Source organism: Centroberyx affinis, unplaced genomic scaffold (assembly GCF_046629955.1).
Source record: "Centroberyx affinis isolate AG114_WGS23_722 - 3 ecotype Tasmania unplaced genomic scaffold, CSIRO-AGI_Caff_v1 ptg000202l_1, whole genome shotgun sequence".
NCBI lineage: Eukaryota > Metazoa > Chordata > Actinopteri > Beryciformes > Berycidae > Centroberyx > Centroberyx affinis.
Window position 1 is genome coordinate 98,131 of NW_027278894.1, and position 20,342 is coordinate 118,472.

At 41.5% G+C, this 20,342-nt stretch overlaps 1 protein-coding gene across 3 annotated transcripts; it reads right to left on the reverse strand.

Annotated features, from left to right (window-relative positions):
* Positions 1 to 1,146: 1,146 nt before the first annotated feature.
* ampd1 (adenosine monophosphate deaminase 1 (isoform M)) lies at positions 1,147 to 18,342 on the reverse strand. Of its 3 annotated transcripts, none has more exons than XM_071539101.1 (15): positions 18,321 to 18,342; positions 12,982 to 13,144; positions 12,469 to 12,625; positions 11,291 to 11,456; positions 10,465 to 10,684; positions 9,020 to 9,149; positions 8,098 to 8,292; positions 6,772 to 6,903; positions 6,405 to 6,568; positions 6,164 to 6,290; positions 4,147 to 4,310; positions 3,908 to 4,028; positions 2,606 to 2,779; positions 1,929 to 2,039; positions 1,147 to 1,508 (listed from the first exon to the last, which is right to left on the reverse strand). In XM_071539101.1, the coding sequence occupies exons 1-15, from the start codon at positions 18,340 to 18,342 to the stop codon at positions 1,353 to 1,355; spliced, it is 2,202 nt and encodes a 733-aa protein (XP_071395202.1). In that variant the 3' UTR covers positions 1,147 to 1,352. The 3 variants fall into 3 exon arrangements, with proteins under 3 accessions (XP_071395202.1, XP_071395195.1, XP_071395187.1); XM_071539094.1 differs by having other exon boundaries at positions 12,979 to 13,144; XM_071539086.1 differs by having other exon boundaries at positions 12,979 to 13,144; positions 18,306 to 18,342.
* Between the last annotated feature and the right edge of the window lie 2,000 nt (positions 18,343 to 20,342).

Consider the following 20,342-nt stretch of genomic DNA (forward strand, 5'->3'; position numbering starts at 1 on the left):
TATTATTATTAGGCCTATTATTAGTTATACCTGTGTGAAATCCGATCTAAATGTCACCTTAGAATCAATTCAGGTTAAGGGCCTCCCACAGACAACCAGTGAGCTACTGATCAATTACACAATAAATATACAAATCAAACAAATTGCATTACATCCATCATATTGAAGGTGGTCGACACTGATTGGTCAATATCTGAATTTTAAAAGTAATATCGGTCTGATATATTGGCAAACGGATATATTGGTCTATCCCTCTTCTGTACACCCCTGTACTTGTCTATATTCTTTTTTGTGACATTTCACGCTTTTACTTTGAAGGTAATACCGTCTAAGTTCCTGTTTTATTGTGGTTGATTCTGTGTAACTCGACGCAGCTGTGACTGTGAGAAAGTTTGGTTGAATCGGGTTGAATCTTCCACAATGATCCAAGAGCTGTTGAGAGAGAAGACGTCATCACATCTCCTGCAGCTGTCAAGGATGACTGGATACTGCTGCCTTCAGGTGCTGTCGGAAATATAGAATTTACTAATTGAGATGCACACGAAAGACCCGACAAGTTAGTTGATAAATATGGCTGGGAAAAGTGTGTGTGTAATGTGTGTTTGGGGGAAAGTAGTCGAGAGTGTGTAAACCGTGTAAAACAACTGATTGTAAAGTGATTGCATGTGTATTATACAACAACTTTATGCTAATACATTAATTAAAACATCAATTAAATGCCTGATGTGCTTTTTCTCCTCTTTATTCTGCTGCTGTAGCAGTGTGTAGCTCTGTGCAGCTTCATTTCTAAAACAACAGCCACCAGACTACTTTTGTTACAGGGAGTATGCTGTTGGTACATCCCACCAAAACCACCAAAAGATGAATGCCCGAGTCTTATTGAGGACTTCAGAAGTCGGAGCTTATGAGGAGCACCTGAAGGCAGCAGCAGCACTGCCAAGTCACCCAACCAGACAGGATCCTGCTGTGCAACACATCATTCAGTTTGCCAAACTGGTTCAGTTATGAACAACGTATGAATCAGTGTAACACTGCCTTAGGCTAATGCCAAGTCATGGAAAACTAATAAGAGACATTTTATTTTATATTTTCTTTTATTAGTTTCATTCCTATACATGATGTTCCTCCATATGGCATATTACAATTGGACAATTGGACAAGATGTGCATATGCTATACAGTGACAAGAAGACAACTACCAACAAAGGAGAGAACATCAGTATGTTAGAAGGCTTTTTTCTTTAAACTTCACTTCACTACAGGTAAAAACTAAAACTCCGCTGTTATCCGGTACATTCTTGAGGATGAATACCCAGAGTGTTTGACCAAAGTGTGCGTTCAGTGTGTGTGCATCTAGTCAGACTTCAGGCCCTCCTTGATCAGGTTGAGCTCGTAGCACAGGGTCTCAAAGCGGTACGCCATGCGGATCTGGGCCACATTGGTCTTGCGGATGTCGTTGCCCTCTGGACCCTCCTTCAGGTAGCTGGTACCCAGGAAGTGAGCCTTCTCCTATAGCCAAGAAGAAAACCAGGAGCATGTTTTGGTGCTGTAATAGCATAGTACAGTGATTCTCAACCCTTTTCATATCAAGGACCCCTAATTTAGTCCACATTAGAGCCACGGACCCCCATTTGGACAGTCCACCATTGAGATTTTGTCTCTCGGACCCAAATCTGAGAATATTTTTATTGTCAGATATGATTTTGTCCAGAATTCCATGACTATCTGTATTGTAGGTAGAGAGATAACAGAGAAACTTCTACATTCTTCTACATTCTCTAAGTGTGTTAACTTCTTTTAAATGGAGTTTAACGATTCATCAATTTGCTGGGGACCCCCTGGGACCCCCTCAAGGACCCCTGGTGGTCCCCGGACCCCACATTGAGAACCACTGGTATAGTAGTAGTAGTAATAATAGTATATCGTTACCTCATCTGACAGGCTGCTCTGCAACACGCTGTTCCTAGAGATCTCACACATGTCGCAGGTACTGAGCTTGAAGACCTGGGCTGCAATGGCATACTCCTCCATCAGGGGCTCCTGTGGACACAGAGGCAAAGGTTTACTCTGGCTGATATGGGATCAGTTCTACTTCCAGCTGCTGAGCTCTGCTGGGCTGAAAGACAGACCTTGCAGACACACAGCTGCAACCAGCGATTATACACTAACATGCAAGCAGTTCATGTAGGGAGCGACTGTAGAGAGCATCATTTCCTAAGGCTACCTTGTCTCTGTGTGACAGGCATGTGGAGCAGACTTGTCTCTCCACTGGATGCAGAGTCATTTTAAATGCAATGTATGTATGCATCTTGCTTAATGTAAAGTTTTTTGATAAGGCGAACAGCCACTAATGCACATATGCAAATCTGCACGTTCTATACATATATTTGATAAGGAGAATACTGCTTTATAACACACATCTGCACACCCAGACTTTTTCTGTACATATGCATGGCCTTCTGTAGACCTGTTAATGTGAATACAATGCACATTTTGCATATATGCTGTAAATTCCCAGATCCCAGAGAGATTTGCAACGGAAACTACACTCAACACCGTACACAGCACAGTATGCAACATTGCCTGGCTGCAGTATGCGCTCTGACCTTGGTGTAGTGGAACTGCATGGGGTCGTCGGTGGACAGGGAGACCACCAGGCCTTTCTTGTGGAACTCCAGCAGCGGGTTCTTGGCGTACTCCAGGAACAGGCTGTTGTTGCTGAGGGGGGACATGGCGATGGGGAGCTGGGCCAGGAAGTACAGGTACTGCAGCACGGGACTCTGTGGTGGAAGAGTGGTGGATAGAAAGCGATATTTCAATTTGAACATTCACACTTCATAACACTCACACATCCTTAATACGAATTCATGATCAGTCCACCTTTGACATTAGCTGTCCCGTAATTTCCAATAATTCATAGTTTATATCACTGGCATCCAGGCCTTTTTTTTTTTCCTTGTGTTTTTGATAACTGCAAACAGACAAAATGACTTTATTGATGACTATTGCCGACTAGTAGGAATTGTAACAACATCGATAAGGTGAATCTCAAATCCAAGAATGGCAAGTCGATACTTGTGTCCTTGTGGAGAACAATCTTCCCAAGTTGTCTTGGAGAAAACAAACTTCTCAAGAAAACAAGAACAGAGAAGCATCTTTACGTCACGCAATTTAGATGCATAGCTGTTAATTTTTCCATCTGTTTCAACTGGCTCTGTACTATAGACTATACACTACTATATAGACTGTACTATAGTGATCTGTTTGGACGATGATGCATCTTTCTCACAATGAATCCATTCGTTCCCATCAGCCAAGTGACCATTTCATGCATCCTCAGCTGGCAAGTATCCAACCGAGGATGCAGGGATCTTTATCCGTCCTCCATGCTTGCGTTCTTTTGTTTTGGAATCGTACTTGGGCCATTAGATATTACGTCAGAATGCGTCACAAGAACATAAGACACAAGAACGCACAAGAAGACATTCTGACTACTAAACAGAGTCCGGGCCAGAAAGTGAGTTTTGAAAGCCAGAAATCTCGGCACCTGGCCAAGTAATCATTGATAATCATTGGTACTGATAAACAACCCTATCAACCAACACAGGCCTTTTTGTGCTATGGGGCAGTAAAAATCTTACTTATTGCCCCATTAAGTTGACACAGAGCACAGAAAAGTATGATATGGGTTATGTTGCCAGAATTCATGTATGTGTTAGAAGTGTGACTTTATTTAGTTTTACAAACTGAAAGCAAGTGAGCGACACTGTTACAGATAACTGGGGTAGCTAGTATTGGTGGCTTGTAAATGAGTGTGTGTATGTATATGAATGCTAAATTACAATGTTCTACTCAAGTGAAATGCTGCATCCAAGCTGGCATTTGATATTCTCAGAAGGAGGACTGACCTTCTTGAGGTTGAGGCCGTGGGAGATGTTGTCGGCAGTCATGAAGGAGGCCAGCAGATGGGTGACGGCACCAGCCTCGCCGCAGTGAGGCCTGAACATAAATGTGTTCATCCCCCTCTGTCTGGAAAAGCAGAAGATAAACACAGTGAGCAGAGTGAGACTTTTATAATATATTGAGTTTTTATAATACAAAAAAAGGGACAGTATCAGCGATGGGAACACAAATTAGCAGTACTCACTTGCGGAGCTGGTTGAGCATAGCGATGTTGGCATACATGTAGTAGATGTAGTAGGTGTAGGAGGGGTTCTTGACAATGTCCCACTCCTCTGGCTTGGGGCTCTTAGTGGAGAACATGTGACCGCTGTGCTTGGACTCGTCGTCCACGCTGTCGAAACCTGTCACCTGCAGACCAGAAGATGTTGGGTTCATTACTTAATCTAACGCAACAACTCAAAAATTCAAAAAGACCTACTCTGGAGTCTGGAGGGCAAAATAAGAGAGTTTGGCGGACCACTCCTCCTCTCCTTGGGTGTACCATTATTTACAGGCAGTTACAGAGTGGGATGGAGGGCTGTCAGTTGACGTAATACTCTGGCGGCCATATTGGAGGTCCTCAGCTCATGGACAACAATGAAAAGCTGGTTGTGTTTCCAAATGTATGACTTTGCAGTGTCAGCAGAATTGAATAGACATGGTTAATTGTGGTACTAATTTTGACTGTTAGCTAGCTAACATCTGGTCAGTTAAGTATAACTGTCCTGTTATTAACACATCTGATTTGCACACTAGCTAATGTATCTAGTAGAACCTAGTGTTAGCAGTGGCTAGTAGGTGCATGTTAACATTAACATTGGTTGCTTTGCTAAATGAGCCAGTTTGTTTCATGTTAACTGAGCTGACTCTTCAGTGCCATGCCATTGTTCCAACGGCCCATTATTCCGAAACCCCAATAGTCCCGAAAACTCCATGCCTGGCTCCATCCACAACCGTGGCTTCTGACAGCCTTGACTGTAAGCTTGCTCTAACCCTAACCTCAGTGACCCCATGCCTCAACCCAACCACCTCTGGGATAACGGGCTGTCGGACAAATGGGCTTTCGGTCCAATGGGTGGACATTTTTCGGACTATTGGGGTTTCAGAATAATGGGCCGTCGGAACAATGGGCAGTCCCCGACTCTTCTTGGCTAGAGTGTTTTGTGGAGACAAGACAAGACAGTTTACTCTGTCACAGACAGTAAATTTGGACATAAATACCATATCAGACTATTCACTTGTTACTGAATGGATCTACAGCCACACCACAGCCATCTCTTTTGGGTAGCTCTCTTTTTTTCGTGCCCAGTATTTAGCATTATTTGCTTACAGCCATTTCTCCATTGGACCATAATCGAACCAGCCGTGGTTGCTGGGAGATATGATGCAACTCTGCAAATCAATATTTCCATACCAGCCCAAATTGCACAAATACAAAATATACATTTAAAAAGAATTTGAAAAAGCACTTACATGGCTAGCCGATTGACTGGAAAACACTGAGCAAACAAACCTAATATCTGACTTAAATATGTTTTAACTAATCTTGTATCCTAGTGCTTATCAGTGGTAGATCACCTTCAAGGGATGTCTCACACCTGTTGAATTTCTCGAAATATTAATGTTTATCATGTTGTACTGTCTTGTGATATCAGCTGTGTTCATGTTAAGTTTTATGTGAACAGGAGGAAGATTTGTTGTCACCTTTTGTACAATTGCTAAAATTTCTAGACTTGCTTGGCATGAAAATCTGTCCTCAGCCAACAGAGCAAACTGCAGGATGTAATTATAGTGCCTGGCAAGCTCATTGGTGTTAGGCTGGAGCAGCTGCCTGACATCTCAGACTTGTCAGGAAAGCCAGAGCCATATTAGAGTTTCCCGTTCATTCCCTTTGAGTTGGAGTGTCTTCCCTCTGTTAGGTTTACACCAAGTCTAACAGGGTGACGAACTCTTTTATTTCTGTGTGTTATTTCATGTCTATTTTATGTTCTATCGATGTTTGATGATGTTCTTCATTCATGACCCTTGTGTCTTGTGCTGTTTTTTGTACTTTTGTGTATCTATGTTTATATGCTTGTTGTTATGCACCCAGATGCAAGGAGAATTGAACTGAATTGTAAAGAATAAAGAACTTCTGGGAAACCCTCTGTGGAGATCTCTTATCCTGCCCAGGCAATCATGTCCAACCCATGTTACCCATGGCTTTTCTGCTTCTGACTCACGTGCTTGAGGAAGATGCTGAGCTCGGGGTTGGACTGTGGGTCGATGGTGGCCTGGAACACAGGCAGGAAGATGTTCTCCAGCATCTTACCAAAGTGGGGCACGAAGTTCCTGCCTCTGAAGATGTCGCTGAGATAGAAGACGGATCTTATACCATAAAGTAGGCCCAGATATTGAGTGAACAATAGGTAGGAGCTACATGATTAATAGCTCTTGATAACAGAACAGAGGATGAAGACTTACTAGATCCTGGGTATTTGAATCATCCATTTGAGGTTAGGGGAGTAGACTCTGTGCTTGACAAACCAGCCAGAGAGCTTGTTCCACTCGTCGGGTTTGCAGCCGTAGATGGACAGACGAGGCTCAGCGTACTGGTACTTGGCGTCCTCCAGGTCGCTGGCTACTTCCTGGTTCGTGCAAAGGTCAAATCAGGCTCAGCTCACATTAAGTTCAATGTATGATAGACGGTTTATTTTGCAGATCAACGCTCGGCTGGTAACTCGATGGATACGTGCATTCTGTATTCAGGTTTTGCTTTTACTTGAGCCTTCACTTTGTAGACTCTGCCTTAAAAAGGTACCAAAAATGTTATTATTATATAGAATCTGACCTTGATGATGGTGGCGAAGTACTCTCCGTTGATGTGGTTCTCTGTCTTCATGTACAGGTCACGCAGCTCGCTGGCTCCTACTGGGTTGTACTTGGCATTGAACTTATCGAAACGCTGGAAGGTTTGCCTGCCCTTCAGAGAGATGACAGAGACAAGAGAAGACGTTCGGATCAGGGAAGGTTCACTGAGGGGACGAGAAGTCAATTAGAGTGTCATTTTGCCCTAAATGTTGCAATAAGGCAAGTTTATGAAGAAGAGGAAATGAAAGAAAATGGAGTGAATGAGGAATTAAATTTTAAACATTTCCTTTAGATGTTTAGAATTTTCTTGACTATAAGATGGGATTTTATATCCTTAAGGGTTTGTAACGCTATGGTGCCTCCTACAGCAGGTGACAGCAATGTTTTTTTAAATACTGGCATCTGACTGGTCTATGGGCCCTGGCTATTTTGCATGTCACAGAATATATTTATTGTGTTGACTATGTATGCAATCCTGTAACCCTGACGAATTGCAGACAAAACACATTGGTTTTTAATATCAGAGTTTTGACTGATTTGTTTCATTCTTTAAGCTCTACATCAGTGGTTCTCAACGTGGGGTCCGGGGACCACCAGGGGTCCTTGAGGGGGTTCCAGGGGGTCCCCAGCAAATGGATGAATTGTTAAACTTCACCATTATTTAATTTACAAGTTAACACAATTAGAGAATGTAGAAGAAAAGAATGTTTTGATCATAGTTTCTCTGTTATCTTTCTACCTGCAATACAGATAGTCATGGAATTCTGGACAAAATCATATCTAACAATAAAAAATATTCTCAGATTTGGGTCCGAGAGACAAAATCTCATCAAATGGGGGTCTGTGGTCCTAATGTGGACTAAATTAGGGTCCTTGATATGAAAAAGGTTGAGAATCACTGCTCTACATCATGTTTCAGTGTAGTGGTCAGCTTATTATGGAACAAAAAAATCAAAATCAGTGCGTGTACTTGTATACTTTCAGCTAACACAGGTGACTGTAGGATGGCAATGCTGTCGCCATTTCTCATCTTCCTTAAACATGGTAATTGCAAGTGTTGGTGTGCAGGTTTTGTGTTTTTTTAAGATGATTTTTTATGCTATTTCTGCTTTGTGGGACGGTACAGTTGAGAGAGACAGGAAAGAGGAAGAGAGAGGGATGACATGCGACAAAGGTCCCAGGCTGGGACCCAGGACGTCGCAGTTAGATGTATGCGACCACCAGAACGCCCCAGGTTTTGTATTTTTTTGTCTGAGGAAACCATATCTGTTTACTTCTAATGACCCGTGGGCAGCGTGTAACGTACGGCGTGCACGTCCAGGGAGTCGACGGTGAGGTCGTAGGGATGCAGGTTGAGGGTCTGGAAGAGCTCCTTCATGGTGACCTCCTTGCCGTTGAGCTTGTGCACGACGCGGTCGGCGTCCACGCGGTACGACCGCTTGATGAAGCGCAGGAGGTGCTTCTGGTTCATGCAGGCGGCGGCGTGGATGTGGGTGTCGACCTGGAATGGCAGAGAGGTATAGAGGTAGAGGGACACATCACAGAGGTTGCTGGGTTGATGTTGCTGCGGTGTAAAAACTGGGCTTGGCCAAAAGAGGGAGCCGAACGCACACAATGTGCCTGAGATTTCAGAATCATTTTTGTTCCCCCTTTCTACTCACATTCTAACACACGTCTCAAGTTAAAATGCTTTGTCATGTCACATCATTTATGTCCATCTATATTAATATATTTAAAATGAACATGACAAACATTTAAGTCAGGTAATGCTTGCTTTAATGAACTCTATGCTTTTTTCTGTGTGCTTAAAGGGAAAAAAAAACTATAGGTGGAGCACAATTTTAAGATAGCTCAAGTTTAGTTTCAATGTTTCTATTAGTATTCTTTTTTTTATTTCACACATATCCAACCAGGTTGTCTGTCAATCTGATTATGTTACTTAAACTTCTAAGATTCATTTTGCCCCGCTTCCATTTGATCCAATGTAAAGACACTCTCATTGAGAACTGTTGTTGCAGACAAAGTGCAAAGAAACTACTTTTTTTGTTTTTTTGTTTACAGTTTCTCATCCTCTAAAATCGATTAAAATAGACTTTGTGGAAACTGGAACAATGCATGTATTTGTGCAATAGTGATATTCCCCCATTCCACAATGAAATGTCCAGAAATCGAACTCTTTTTCCTTTTGTTTTGAAGCAGCACTAAGATCATATGCTTTTCATGCTGACCTTCCTGCAGTTGTAGAAGTCCCTGTGGGGGTTCAGCTTCAGCTCCTTCAGCTCCTCCATCTCATTCAGCATCTCGTGCACGTTGAACTTGGACATGAGGAACTTCAGACGGCGGTGAGTGTAAGTCTTGCTGCAAAGCCAGAGAGAAGCATGAACTGTACTGTGAGGTGCTATACATGCAGCACTCATTAGCACAGGTTAATTATCTCTGCACTATGCTATGAAAGACATTTTAAATGTTTGTATCTATAAAATATGTTACTAATGCAGCAGAGATGTTATTGATATAAATCAGGGGTTCTGAAAACATTTATTTAGTATTGAATTGTATGAGTGTCTACACTGTCAGTGATGCAGATAATAGTGCTGACAGGGAAACATTACATTAGAATAATCACTCTTATACATGATGTAATTAGAGTAACTTTTAGTGAATAAACTTGTAGCAGAATTCCTCATTTCCTCATATTCCTCATTTTGCTGTTGACAGCCTGGAATCCCCTCAAGGACCTCTGGGTGTCCCCACACCCCACTTTGAGAACCAGTGATATAAATTAGAAATCACACATATATTCTATAGATACAAACAAATATATAAATTCAGTGGTGGAATGTAACTAAGTGCATTTACTCAAGTACTGTACTTAAGTACAATTTAGAGATACTTGTACTTTACTTGAGTATTTCCATTTCATGCTACTTTATACTTCCACTCCACTACATTTCAGAGGGAAATATTGTACTTTTTACTCCACTATATTTATTTGACAGCTTTAGTTACTAGTTACTTTGCAGATTTAGATTATTAATACAAATTATAAATCAACTAATAAATTATGATATATTTTTATAGGTTAACCTACCCAGCAGTATATAAAGTAATTAAATTAGCTCCACCTTTACCAGCTGTAACATTAAAGAGATGAACACATTAATGCATCAATAATTATAGTCCAATAACATGATATATATGATTCTGAAATGGGCCATTCTGCATAATGACTACTTTTACTTTTGCTACTTTATGTATATTTTGATGCTAATACTTTTGTACTTTGACTTAAGTAAGATTTTGAATGCAGGACTTTTACTTGTAACAAAGTATTTTTACACTGTGGTATTGCTACTTTTACTTAGGTCAAAGATCTGAATACTTCTTCCACCACTGTATAAATTACAGTGGACATTGACTTATCAGTAGAAAGGCCAGTGGATTTGAGGGGTGTATGAGAAAACCAATAAGCCATGTTGATTGAAAGGGCTAAATATAATGATAAATACTATTTCCTGGCATGATTTTTACAACACTTGATTTAATAGAAATTGGATCTAGGTGAAATCGTGGAGGGACATTTTGAAACCTGAGACATTTCAACTTTAAAATTCAAAACAGCTGCTGGTCGACCCCGGCTCGGCCTTTCCAGCGTCAACAATGAGGCACTTACGTTGGCCCCTGTGCGATGAGAGCGATGAGGAAGTTCATGTCGTCGATGAAGGTGTCGTAGTCGGGGCAGGGCAGGTCTTTGGGCTGGTGCTTGTCGGCGGCCGCGGCGTCGTTGTACACGTAGATGACGCCGTCCTTCATGCGGGCGACGTAGCCCAGGTTCTTAGGCAGGTCCTTGGTGTCAAAGGGGTCGTCCCCGTTCTTCGGAGGAGGCGTGAACACTGAGGATTGATGTTACACATGTGATATGTTTGCATTCATGTCATTTTTCAACATTTAAAACAAGAGTGTTGATTCATTAAACGCTATGGAATGGCAAGCACCCTGCATCTGATATCATTTGCTACTAAAACTTTCGGTAACACTTTATAATAACCATCATTAATAAATGGTAAATTGATAGTTAATTAAACTTTAGTTAATAGTTATTTTACTGTTAACAAACAGATCATATCTGATCATAGCTGATAAGAGACGGTAAAAAGGGTAAAAAGCTATGATACAATATATAATTTATAAACAAATGATTTTATATTACACAAACGAATGATAAGATAACATAAATTACAGCATTACTAATAATTAGTAAACATTATTAATGATCATTTCATTGTTTGTTAACAGTAAAATAACTATTAACTAAAGTTTAATTAACTATCAATTTACCATTTATTAATGATGGTTATTATAAAGTGTTACCAAACTTTCTTTTCCATGCTATCAGCTTAGAGGGAACATTGGTCCTGAATGCTCTCCTGGTGTGATCTTATTTTAGACATCGCAAATACATTTCTGGTGAGTTTGCTGGATGTTGTTTGATGATTTACCTGGCTGCACTTGATCCTCAGGCTTGAAGGACTCTCCCTCCATCTCACGCAGGTACTGGGAGGCGGTGCATGGGAAGCGCTGGTAGGCCAGCCTCATGTACTTCTCCCTGATGGTCATGGCACGGTACAAACCTTTGCAGGACAGCTCAAAGTCATCCATGGTCACCTGAATAGTAAATGTGGGCATTTTGAGTTGGGCTCTTTAAGTCTTTGCAACACGAAAAACACACAGGTTGATCACAAAGAAAAAAAACTCCCATTTAAACTTGAGATTTTAGTAAAATATGAGCTTCAGAAAAATCAACCAGAATCCATGTAAACCAAGGCTGCAAACTGTTGTAGCTGATAGTTTTCTGTACAGAATATTGTCTCTAGTCTTTTGTGGAAGTTGTTTTTTGTTTTTGGGACTTGACATGTTGCATCACGAGGGAAGCTGTTCTATGATATTATTGATATTATATGATATTATGATATTATGCAATATGTTGCTATGCGGTAAGCACACTCACATTTTACTTTGACAAACGTTAAGGTTGAGTGTAACTGAGATGACGCCCCTCCAAATGATTTCTCCCTCTTTAAATGTCAAACCCACATTTTTGAAACCTAAACCCGACCTGCTCTCAGCTCTCTGTTACTGTGAGGTCAGTGACCCACAGACTCATATGGTAGAGTGAAGTTCAAGGATGCAGCTAGTGCATGTAGTGCATGTAAGGCCACCTCCTGCATCCACATCAGCTTGAGCCAAATGTAGGTTACGAACTACTGTATAACATGCAGTGATGTAGTGGTAAACAAAAACACACGCAAAGTATGACAAGTATGTCTTGTAAGTAAGTATGTCGGTGGTTATCATAAGGCAGACAGCCACCAATATGAAGAAGAAAAAAATAGATTTTCAGAAAAGCAATGATGTGCTGATATGCTTTTTTCCTTTAAAAGACCCTATCTTCATTTGACTGAAATCAGTTGGACGCTACTTACTATGATGATACATAAAGATTTACGTCAGCCTAAAAAGGTAGGTAAACTCTTCTACAAATAAAATGGCATGGCACTAATAGCACTGAATGCTGAGACAAGTAACCTAATGAACCTCAAAATTCTCAGTTTAGTCACCCATTGAATCCAGTTTCAACTGGGAACCCACAATAACATGGAAGGAAAATGGAGGATACCCCAGAGGCGTAGTCTCCCACGATGGCCACTCTCTGGAAATCAGGCACTTCCAGGTAGGTGGGGGTGCCCACCTCCAACGTCATGACAGTGGAAGTAGCCGCCTGGGAGGCAGCAATGGGTACAGCCATGGTGCGGCTGCGCTGGTGCCTCTTCTTGCTGTGGATGAGGAGTGGTGACAAACAGACTCTCAGTATTTTTCAATTGTGTTTGCTGAGAATACCATAGCATAGTAAAATGAAATATTTGTACTGTTCTTGCAGGGTATCCGCAGGTCCTTACATAGTCTGAAAAAAGCCATGCATTAACGATCTAAATATAAGGCTTTAAAAAGTATTAAAATGTGGTCTTAGGTTTTTTTTTTCAACATGCAATGACAGATTTTGTTGCGCTGTACGTCTGTTTGAAAAGTCTTAAATTTGGCTTCCTCAAACCTGCAGATAGCCTGTCTTAATTCTCCAGCCTTGATGTCTAGGTATTCTAAAGTCCCAAGCACACTGTTCCCATCTCACCGCTTCTCAGCATCATCGTCCGTGTGCAGATGGTGGGCCATCTCATGGTGGAGGATGGGACAGTCCTCAGCCACGTCGAACATGGAGATCTCGTCGCGGGTGTCCTCGTCTTTGGTCTCAGACGCAAAGACCTGCTCCGCGAAGGCCCGCATCTTGTCATCGGTCTCTGTCGGACACCGACAAACGCGTCACGTGTTAAGGAATTGCCGTTTTCTAAATGGTCGGTCAAAATATGTTCTGCAGAGCCCTATAGATGCACAGGACAGTAACATGCAGCACTAACCCAAAGGCCATGGGGCAAACCACAAACAAAGTCTTGATTACTAATCTACTGAATAAATATGATGCACGATGTATGTTCATGTAAATTCATGGCGAATGAAATAATTGGTGGACAAACAATTCTACATTCTACATCTAGAACATAAAAGCTCAAAGGCATATATATACCTTACCGACAGACTTCAGCACATGCGTTGTATACATGACCAAAGATAGACTCAGCCACTACAACTCTGCAACTCTGACCTCCAGTTTGGGCTGCAAACACAAAGTCCCATGCATATAGAGGAGCTATAGTGATGGAGCACCGACACACAGAATACACAGAAGGCTTTGACACATATGGACACAAGACGGCAGGGTCTTCAAGGATAAATCCGGCCATTTTCAAACTGGACCCGATTTTCCCATCTTTTCCCATCATACCGATTGATTCTGACCAAAATCATTTGACACAAAGTGACACGTCAGAATCGATCGATGTGATGGAAACTGATGGGAAAATAGGGTCAAGGTCCAATATGTACGGAGTTATGCTTTACGCGAAAAGCAATAGTGCTTGACACATTCAAGTTCCACAAGAAAGACAATTAGAGATGCACCGATCGATCGGCCGGTGACCGGAATCGGCCGGTTTTCAGCTGATCGGCCATGACCGATGACCGGCCGATCAGTCTCATATATCCGATTATGTGCCGGTCAAATTTAAGACAACGGTAAAAACTCCGCTGTAATTAAGCAATATTACACGAGAGGGTGTGCGTTACCGTGATGCTTACGGACCGAGGCGCTTGTCGTGCCAACAGTTACCAACAAAATAAAAGATACAAACAAAATGTATTCATATTGTGGGGCAATTCGCTCTCAAAATAAAAAACGTTTTGCTAGTGTTATCTCCGTTTCCCTGGAAATACATGGGGTCTGACTAATAACTGGAAAACAATCAGTCACGTCAGTAGACTCCTATGTAATGGAACCTAGTTTACTACTCCAGCAAGTAGGCGGAGCCTTAGTAACGACCTAGCAACAGAGACGATTTCTAGTCCCTGTTGAGTCAGCCAGCCAACTTGAGCTAATGCTTTCTAGAGATCGCGGGATTTCCCAAACTGAATAAATACCACACATATAAACACAAAACTGCCTTGCTAGCTCAATCTTGTTGTAACTAAGACATCTGCTGAAAAAAATAATTTTTCCATGGACAGATTTAGCTACTATGTCCGCGAACTTCACATGTATTTTTAAGCTAGTAGCGCCGTGTCACCGACTCACCGGCACAGCTGATGGATGGCAGAGCGTCTGGTAACATCAAGGCTGAACAGAGTTAGCGTAGCGTTATATTTAAATATATTGTATGATAATATGGCGGAGTAATATTTAGTGATGAGCACGGCTAGGTGTGCTGTCATGCTGATTTGATCACGTTCTAAATGTCTAGTTGATCTATCAGATTGCTTGGTCGGAACTACCTGTTGTATAATAGTCCATAATAGTAATAGTCCGTGTGTTGTTATATAGATCTGTTGCACCTGTTTTCTTTCGGGAAAGTATAAAGTGGGGTATACTGCAATTCATTTTCATTTGGATTTTATTTGTTCAAAAAAGCTCTGTCCAGTAACCTGGAGCACTTTTTTATTTTGAGATTTGTTTGAGTGAGAGTGAGAGAAGGTCCTGTAACCTGGTGCAGTTTTGGAGAAAATGTAAGTTATTAATAGTCAATGTTTTATTATGAACATACAATTGATTTTTAATTTTCCATTAAAGAAAAGTTACAAAAATGTTTGTGTGTGCTGTCAATTATAGTTCTTAGAAAGAAAATCGGAATCGGCCAAAATCGGAATCGGCAGGTCAGACTTTTAAAAAATCGGAAATCGGAATCGGCCAAGAAAATTGCAATCAGTGCATCTCTAAAGACAATGACACTGCACAGCATTATGAGCACCACTTGACCTGTCCTCGTTCCAAGCTAACTCAGTCTCTAGATCAAACTCTACATGTTGCATGCACTACCTACACAAGCAACATCCTGGGCCAATGATGGCCATCTGATTCCCCCATTCACTGATTCATGTATTTGCCATTATTAGCATGTGTAGCAAGTTCTAATCAACAACAAATACATGAATAGATGAATGGTGGAGGAGTCGACAACAACTCGAGTCTAGAGACTATGACTAAAGTGAGTTTTGATTTCCCATTCTCACCCTCCATACTTACTCTGACCTGAGTACGCCCAGCAAGGGAGTCGGACCATCCAAAATGGAAGCCAAAAAAAAGAAAGTGTTAGGTTAGGAAAGCATGGGTTAAGTGGTGTTAAACGGATGTTCAAGGTGTTAAACACGTAGATAGATGACATGTAAACCTCACCCCCACTGCTGTCATCTATTTGAGTAACAGCAATAAGCCATTACCCCCATATTGTGATGTAACATATTTATGAATGTAGTATGAGATTTTAGGAACAGAAATTGGATCAATGATGTGACAAAATGAAAAAATTCAAAAACAATTACATATATCTAGAATATGAAAAATAAATACATGCAATGGTAGATGTTTACTGAGGTTACTAGTGCAAGCAAATGATCCACAGGACCAATACATACACTTTATAGTAAATGGATAAGTGGTTTTAAGATAACATACAATGTGAGGATGGGTAATAAAGGAAGAGAGGACACATGACTGTTAAACTGCAGTTACAGTTACTTTTTCAACATAATCAAACACAGTAGTTGGATAAAGTCATGGCTATTTTTTTGAGAGCACATGCAGAGATGATTTCCTGATCTCAGTACTCCCAATGGACCAACAGCTTTTTAAAAGTGCAGAGATGATCAAAACAACACAGGATATAATTCCAACAATGTGATTACTGCAACTCTATCCTGTTTTTACATGTCCATGCATGTGTAGATGCCCCTGTTTCCCTGGCATTCACAGAGGAAGAAGAGACGTGTGCCCATCCATTGAGGGTTCAAACAAGTCAAAGGTCAAAGAAGTCTTGTTTGTGTACTTCTCTTCTAATTGTCAAGCATTCAGATGTACATTCAGGCATGGTGGAAGAGATAGCAAGCCACCTGGCCATTTATTAAATTAATATGTTCACTTTCAGTTCAGTTTTGATGGCTGATATGTCAAAAAAAACGGTAAGATGAACCAGAAAACCGATATTGAATGTGAACAATAACTCAATAAATGGTGTCCATTTCCATCATATTCCTTTACATTCCACTTTATATAGAATAGACTTTAAATTTGCCAGGATCCAAGTTGCTAGACTGCATTCAAATGCACTTGATCGCGGATGGAGAAAGGTTATATGGCAATGTGAATCTCTCACATCCAGAGAGTAAACCATGCGTTTGAAAGGCTTCACATCTTTGCCCAACCTCCTTAGGTATAGTTTCTCAGCTCCATACTTACTGCCTCCCTCTATGGAGTTAAGTCAGGCAGGGACAGTCCAGGTTAGAGGGAGACAAAACAAGTGTGGTTATCTCAAAAAGGGCAGCAATACCCAGGAAGCAGGTGATCTGCTAAAAACTCCCCTCAACAACAGCTGAACTAGTTGCAACCTCCGATACAGTTTCTTCTGGTATAGATCAATTTCAACACTAAGACGATGTGGTTTCCGTCCTCACACCTGCTTTGGCTGATCCTAAACCTTGCCTGTAAAGACTGGATGACAGCATAGGTGGGAAACCTCACACCTGCTCTAAGCAGTCTGAGAATGACATGTATGTTTACATGGGTCTCAAACGCATTCTCCACCCATACTTTACCCAACAGTAAACCATTAAAACAGACCCATAAGTTCTGATATCCAAGTCAATGAGCTCCTCCGAGAGCAGCTGGTTGAACCATAGCATTTCTATTTTTTGCCTGTCAAAAAACTCTTGATGACATCAGTGTGTGATAACTCTTGCCTGTTGCTAGTTTCCCTGTGTCTGTTGGCGGTGGGCTTATACTTAGTAACCCGTTACAATGGCCATTTAGAATGGCACTTAAGTCATATCTTTTAAAGAAACTGAAACTGTGCATTTTAGTTTTTTGGCCAATGTGTTTAATAAAAGTGTGTAATAACTTCTATAGGATTGCATCGTATAGCAAAATTCTTTACAAGCGTTCTAAACCATTTGATACGGGTAATCTGTGCGACTACAGAAGGAATGTGATAAAAACTTAAAACTAAAAACTGCAGTATAAAATTGAACATGAACATGACCTGAATTGATGACACCTGACCTGGGAGAATTCGCTGACAAGCCACAGCCATCAAACTGACTGCTCTGCATCAGCTTGTAACATGGTAACACATATCCAGGTTTCAGATGCTGCGTACACAGCCCTAGGATGTTTCTCAAGCACAGATTTAATGCTTACGACCAAATGCAAGCCCAAGTTGTGACTTGTGAAAAGTAAATTTGATGTTCGAAATCAGCTGTTTACATTGATATATGAAAAACTAAAACCGGTCAGTAATTTCCCAAGGTGTAAACGCTGATCATAGAGCGGAATCAAGGATAAAGGCAAAGAGCATTTTTTATTAACAAGATCTCCAGCCTGAGAAGGTGATGATATGTCCCCCTTCCTTAGTCATTATGGACTTCATATTGGAACTATATGCATCTTACCCTAAGTAAGCTTGCTACTAAAGCTGTCAGGCCAATTCTCTGTGCCATCCATTAAAGTGTCAAAGTAGCATTGGCAAACAGATGGGAAGTCATCACCTGAACAAGTGCTGATGACCCCATCAACAAATGAAAATATGACAAAGTGAGGGGATTCAATCAGTACTCTTTAAAAATGTCTCAATAAGGGTGGTATTTTGGCAAAAGGGATAATATTTGCTAAATGAAAATTGAGCAACACATTCCACACAAAAGCATGAGAATAATAAACTGCAATACATGGTGAAGAGAGAGCTGTTAAGGTAGAAATAGCCCTTTAACCATGACTATTGCTACCAAAACAATCACTCTTCTGGAACAATCTCTATTCTGACCTTCCTTTAGGAGAAACTCCATTCTCCGACACGGCGTCACTCTGCCTATACTCACCTGGCACTAAGACTTTAGGCATGGTGACGTTCTTCCACAAACACTCCCTGAGGACTGGCAAAGGCTGGTGAGCCGCTGGACCACTGTAGTGTGGAAGTGCGGAGCCTCGAGCCTGGCCACTGCAATATTAAGCTCTCTCTGCCTCCCGTGTAACCGGAGCCCGCTGTGCCCACACGGGACATGCCTCGATGCAGCATGGGATTCGTATGTGTGCAACTCTATTTTAAGTCGTTAACGTGCACCACGGGCTCTCTGACAGGCACAGCGTGTAGAGAAAGAGAGGGGTCTGGTATTATATAAGACCCTGATAGCTGCACAAGTGCTTCAGCACATGCCAGTTGGGTGTCTAGAAGGGTGGCCATGTGGAAAAATGAATGGAAACAACTTCTTGGGGAGGATACCCAAGCTTCAAGAGATGTCAGAACATATGCAGCTTGTGTTGTTAGAGTGTTGTTACTAACAACACACCCTGAGCTCAATGCTGCTAATCCACAAACAGTGACACACGGAAACTTGCACTGAGACATGGAGTGAAAGATCCTTTAAAACACATTGGTCACATTTCTGATCCAGTGAACGCCCTCATTATTAGAGTTTAAGTGGATATTTTGGGGCTGAGGATAGAGAACACAATGGTGGGGCACGTACGTAGTAGGTCTAACTCTGTTAAGTCTGACAGCCCAATTATAAGAACTCTAGAAACGTTGGACTACCTTGCTGTCTTGTTCCTACAACACTAATGACAAATGTCCTTGGTGACACATTTATGGAAAAGTATAGCCACCTGATACCTGCAGTAAAGGACCTAGTGGACAGGTGAGGTATCATCCTCAGATTTCAGCTGCCCTGATTTACTAGGGGGTATCAACATCTTGAGGGAGAAAATGGCTAGAGGAAACTGAAAATTGCCTGAAAATACATGAATCACCCCAACTGGTTTTTGCTCTGCCCCAAGTTTTGACTTATTTGTCATTCCCTGCAATTCTCTGCTTGTTCAGACAAGCTTATCACTTGCTATCTGACTGGCTCAGATAATGACTATGTTGGTTACTCAGCAGGACAAAATCCCTGTTTTCTTGGCCCAAACTGTCGTTCATGCCCACTTATCTACTACGCTGCTCCTCAGTTCATCTTAGGACGATGTGCAGCCTGAAGACACTTAACAAGCCGTCTATTTTTAGGGAATGTGATCCTAAATGTCAAAGTTCCTCTTACGGTACAACTAGTTAAACAGATCAGTGAGGCAGGAGATGGATGGTGGGTGGCAGGGACACTGATGTGGCAGTTTAGATGCGACGAATTAAAATGATGCCAGATCAGCTTCTGTGACCTCTGAGAAGCTATTGGTAAAACTGGACTTTTACCAAGCACTAGAACTTGCTGCTGAAACTACTTTCAGATTGAGCAAGTCCCTTTTGCTTGGTGAATACAAATTCAATGCTACATCTCAGTCCTTGACCACAACCTTTGTCCAGCACTCGCAGCTGCTGAAGTGAACTCCAGGAACAAACTATTCAAGACTAGTGCCAACAAATGCATAGGCCTGCATGAATGCAACACTCTCTCTGAACACTTTCTCCAGACAGGTCTGACAGTTCCACACCTTAGAGATAAGAGACCATGGGCAGCTGGACATGTGATTTACATGGGCAGCAGGGAGCATGGAGTCCTAGTTCCCCCTCTCATATTACCCCTATCATTATCACCTCTTGGGAGGAGGGACTGTCAGACACTACCAAATTACAACAGGTGCTCCCCCTTCAGTATTCGGGCATACAGACAGCTTCCCAAGTTTTTATCCTTTCTAATCAATTTCAAGGATCATTAAGATAACCTAGGAGGAACACTAAAACATTGATGAAATGAACACTGAAACTGTGGACACCAGACTTGTCTGATTTTCAGAATCAGACAAATCCAACCGCATTTTTTTCAACAGCAAACATGCATAAATATTTCCAATTGGTGTCATGATGTAATGCCACGTAACAATGATTTGTTTGGTATCAAATAGAACTGGTG

Bases quoted from the DNA above. Each gene is read 5' to 3' on its own strand.
- ampd1 (XM_071539086.1), bottom strand. From the start codon at position 18,342: ATGCCTAAAGTCTTAGTGCCAGGTGAGTATAGGCAGA. The intron at 11,457-12,468 runs GTATCCTCCATT...TTTACTATTCAG, and splicing joins TGGGAGACTACGCCTCTGGG to GTGACCATGGATGACTTTGA. The intron at 6,904-8,097 runs GTACGTTACACG...ATCTCTCTGAAG, and splicing joins ACTCCCTGGACGTGCACGCC to GGCAGGCAAACCTTCCAGCG.